At 36.3% G+C, this 5000-nt stretch overlaps 1 protein-coding gene across 2 annotated transcripts in view; it reads left to right on the plus strand.

Annotated features, from left to right (window-relative positions):
• The window catches only part of LOC143030997 (facilitated trehalose transporter Tret1-like), a 20063-nt gene that overhangs the window by 3290 nt on the left and 11773 nt on the right, over window positions 1-5000 (plus strand). The window contains exons 2-3 of one of the 2 annotated variants that reach the window (XM_076194317.1): window positions 1507-1672; window positions 3391-3486. In XM_076194317.1, coding sequence (XP_076050432.1) covers window positions 1507-1672; window positions 3391-3486 — 262 coding nt within the window. The remainder of the gene's footprint in view (window positions 1-1506; window positions 1673-3390; window positions 3487-5000) is intronic. The other variant, XM_076194319.1, reaches the window with a different exon arrangement.

Consider the following 5000-nt stretch of genomic DNA (forward strand, 5'->3'; position numbering starts at 1 on the left):
GGGTGTAATCAAGTAAGTATCATGACATGATCAGTTGTTTTGCCCAGGCATGATAGTTCTTAAAGTGGAGTGTCCGACTCCATTTTTTATTCGGTTCACACTTTGGTTCCATCAATCTTTACTCCCCTTTTACCTGGGGGACCCTTTAAACACCATTATTATTGTGTCACTAGACATAATAGATGTCAGTTTTTTCTGATGTTATGGGCTTTATACGCTGTCACCTATGTTGGAAGAGGGTACTTTTCTGTTATTCAACACTGTTCAGGGTTGAGGTATTTATACCTATCGGAGTGGTAACGATATACAAAGGTAAAAGATTATTCTATCATCTCTTGGTGAGACATGTTCCCTTGGTTTTCATGTGTACATGTGCAACAAACAATGCTATGGATATATTGTGAATAATACTAGAGAATATGAGAACATGGAAAGAGGTAAGGTTGAGTATATGTATGGCCTCGAAGTATAACCAATTATTAGTTCAGAATATAGGTATACATTGGATTTAATGTAATCAAGCATAAGTTTCGTTAACCCAGTAAACTCCGATGACAAGATTCTTGTCATCGGAGTTTAATGGGTTAACGGGGTTGTGTTTGACAGTACTGTTGGAATTTTTGCTGATGAGGTTGGTCGCTAGGGCTGCTGTTCGTTAGTGAGTAGTATTGTGTCAGATGTAAACGAAAGTTTTCACTTGCTTTCACTATGTCGGAGGTGAACGAAAGTTTTTTACTTTGTTGCACTGTCTCATGTGAACGAAAGATTTTTTTAATTTGTTGTACTATGTCAGCACAATGCACTTGAGCGTATTGGGAATGATCCAGTATGTGGTTTTGGTGTGGTGACCACTGGGATTATTCCTTTTGTATGGGTGAGACGTTTATCTACCGAAGCACTTGTAGGCACTTGTGGGTCAGTCTCCGTATATGGAAAACACTAACTTCAGTTTTTAAGGAGATGTGGTGGCATTTCGCTGCCACCATTAAATGTTTCAGCAAGGTTGAAAATATAGCTTAGATCTCTCGATATTGAGCCATCAAAGCACTTTTTATTTTCCATGTATTTGTGCTGTATTATGTTTATTACATATAAGTTTTATTTTCAACTCGCAAAGAATGAGATCTCTGCAAACACACACACATGCCTCATGAATATCACGGTTAAGAAGTGCAAATATCAACACACTTTTCCTCTATCAAAATACATGTCCTGTCTAATTTTCTCACATAAAAATTCATCGCGTTTTAGTTCACATGTGAGAAAGACTGTCCACCTCTGCTAATACTGTATCACCAGCTCCCTTCCCTGTTTTGTCAATACGTTGGAGCATCATCTCCCACACCCGCCACCATACACAGACACAGACACACAAAACAATTACGTGAGAGCGGGTGATCTTACCTAGTTGGTCCCACAACACCCACTCATGAGAGAGACCTACCCTTTTCTTAGATTTCCAAACATGTATCATGTCTTTCTTAAAAGTAAAATTTTCTGTTACAGGCTATGTTTGCGATTGTGGTTGCAGGTTGTATGATGATGGAGGGAAGTTTTATGACGTGGCCAAACGTCCTGACTGACCTCATCAAGGCCAACCGTGACAACAAAATAGCCAATGTCTCCGATCCCTCGTACCCTCGACTGACGGACTACGAAGCAGGGTGGCTTGGTAATCACTTGTGTTTTTGTAGTGGAAACATTTCGTGGTTCTCTGGAACACTGTGACCCATTGGCTTCCGAGTTGATATATATGTATGTATGTATATATATATATATATATATATATATATATATATATATATATATATGTATATATGCTGAATACCACAGAGAAAAGAAAAATTCTTGAAATCCGAGCGCTTTCGTGATATTTGTTCACATCTTCAAGGATTGAGGATGTGAACAAATATCACGAAAGCGCTCGGATTCCAAGAATTTTTCTTTTCCCTGTGGTATTCAGCATTTTGGTGTAGTCACGTGTGATTTGTGATACTTGTGCATATATATATATATATATATATATATATATATATATATATATATATATATATATATATTTCTTATATTTTTCTTTCGTTCTACCCCTTCACGCCTAAACTCGTATTCCTTGGTCATATCCTTAGGTGGTACCGTGAGTCAATCAAGAGTCAGGGAAAGGGTACTCATATGACCACAAAAAGTATGAACACTAGATAAGTAAAACTGAATAAATAATACAGTTAGAAAAAAAAAAGTGGAATAGATTATTACATATGGACATGGAAAATGACAGTAGAAATAACATGGGTATTATACATACTGTACATACCCACATACATACATACACACACAAAGGGCAAATACACAATGGCGCGCACATACACAAAGACAAACTATACAATTCCCCCATCATCTCCTCTCTCCTCTTCTAAGACTTACTTCCAACTCCCTTCTACTCTCTTCCTTTGTGAATCTCATCACCTTTCTTTTACACACATCTACCCTCAACATTCTCCGATCACATAACTTCACAAACTCAGTCACTAACCACTTTATACATACATACATACATACACACATACATACATACATATATATATGTGCATATATATATTAGAAATATCCAATTTTGCCTTCTTTGTTGATTTAAAGAATTCTGTGAATAGATTAAATGAAAAAGTAATAAAGATTGATAATTTACAAACCACTGCAGAAAATATTGAGGATTTAATCTCTGAGATTACAGAGAATTTAGAGAAATTCAGTAACAGCCAGTCTGAATAAGAGAATTCCTTACTTATTTTCTTACTGCTTGATGCTATGTACTTGTAGATAACTGAGATGCAATCTCAGTTGGAATCCTTTGTGCAAGATTTGATTTGAGCAAATTCTGGTCAAGTCACATCCTCCCTTTTCCCAATACCCCAACTTATAAGGATAATTAACCCAGCTAAGAACAATTGAAATGTTCAACCTTTCTTTGGTGAAGTAAATATAGCATTTTATTACCACTTGTTAAATGCATACTTAAATGTTTCTTCAGTAAAAATAGAAGTTTCTTTCTCTTCTGAATTTAGATATAACCTGTATAAACTGATACCCTTCCCAATGAAGGTAAATAATTCACCTTTTTAAAGTTGACATAGCGGTAATAGATCCACTAAATTATATCCTTTCTCTAGATATCTTAATAGGGAGTACAGTCACTAATAAGAACCCCTGCCTCCATCACTCTTCTCTTTTTGTGTTCCGTGAAAAACTGAAAAAAAGCTTGTAAAGCTTCACCAGCTAGAATCGTGTCAGTGATGCAGAATTGTCATTACAAAAAATATATTTGTAATCCAGGAAGTTCACATTTACTGTGTTTCCCAAACATAACCAGAATATCTATCATTTGTCCTGAATTAGGTCTTAGATTGAAATCAACTGAAGGTACTATCTCAGTTTCTGGCAAGTGTGAAAATCATGCAGGGGCACTCTTCACTATTGCTAACACCCTTAAAGGTAAGAAAACATCCTCCACTGAGATCTAACACAAACAACTCTTCTATTAATTATCTCTTTTTCTTAATTGTTCTTTTCTCCTTATTAGTTGCTGTTGCCTTAACATTATTTATTGTAATCAGACGGATGAAGAATATAGAGAGCGAGCGGGTTGCTTAAGTCCGCTTTCCGCCTTGTCGATAAAGAGTGGTCGGGGACTCGAAAGAAAACATCCTCCACTGAGATCTAACACAAACAACTCTTCTATCAATTATCTCCTTTTCTTAATTGCTCTTTTCTCCTTAGTTGTTGCTGCCTTAACATCATTTATTATAATCAGAAGGATGAAGAAATCAAATATTATCCGACACTCACCGGAACAGTATAGCGAGCGAGCAGGTCCGCTTTCCACCTTGTTGATAAACATGGTATTCCTTTGTAAGCTAAGTGAGATATGTAGAGACTCGAGATTATTTAAGTAAACAATATTGGCATATATATTTGTAACAACGAATCTGATTGGTGAAAGGTTGGAGGATGAGAAAATTCAATTGGTTCACGATTGTAAGATCACTCCCTTTGGAGAGGATCTTAAATATAAAGTTAAAGATTATTGGACTAAGGAAATCACTATGCCACTGCAAAGCTCACGTAGGATCTTGCGCACGTGCTCTCGGGGGATTCCTTTGGAGCACTCTGAATAAGAATTAACTGAAGAAAGATACACAATAAGAAAATACATTTCTAATGCTCCTGGACAGAAGATTATAACTAAGAGGAAGAGAGTTGATATATCCATAATTGAGGACCAAAAGGACGACAAGAGTCGACAGGATTAACAGTGGAGAAAGTGACGAAAGTGGCAAAGGTGGGCGACACATACTATCAAAAAGATTATGTAGACAGGTATCCGCATCAATGTCAAAACAAAGCTAACTTCTTAGGAGATAGACAATGTCATCCAAAATAACAACATTTATGGGGTAAGAAGACTGGTGAATAGAATTTTACAAGGCGCAATGCTCTCACCAATGTTATTGAGACTTCTCACAAGGAATTTCCCAACATCAAATCCTGGACATAATACCAATGCCCTCAACTATGGAGATGGCCTGATGATTACGCCCCATTGCAGAGACAACAAAATATCAGTTATGAACACCCAAGACAAATAACAATGGCTCAGAAATAATAGAATCGAAGCCTCACCACAGAAATCATCAGTAATATTACTTACTCCAGACAACCATAAAAAGGGGAATTAGATGTCCAAACATCCTCAAAATTCTGAGCCTCAATTTTGATATTCATGACCTTCAACCCACATGGCACAAATCTGACATTAAAAATCAATAAGAAACTACTAAGATAGATTACAACATTTAGACAACAAAGGGAATATTCAATTACTGTCTTGAAACAATTTACAAGAGCCACAATCGACTATGTTTGCAACGCATGATTTTCAAGATCACTTGCAATATATACAAAATAAAACATTGATAATGATAATAGAGTGCACCCAAATTAATCCA

The sequence above is a fragment of the Oratosquilla oratoria genome, chromosome 12, assembly GCF_046742065.1.
Source record: "Oratosquilla oratoria isolate Oo_2021 chromosome 12, ASM4674206v1, whole genome shotgun sequence".
Taxonomy (NCBI): Eukaryota; Metazoa; Arthropoda; class Malacostraca; order Stomatopoda; family Squillidae; genus Oratosquilla; species Oratosquilla oratoria.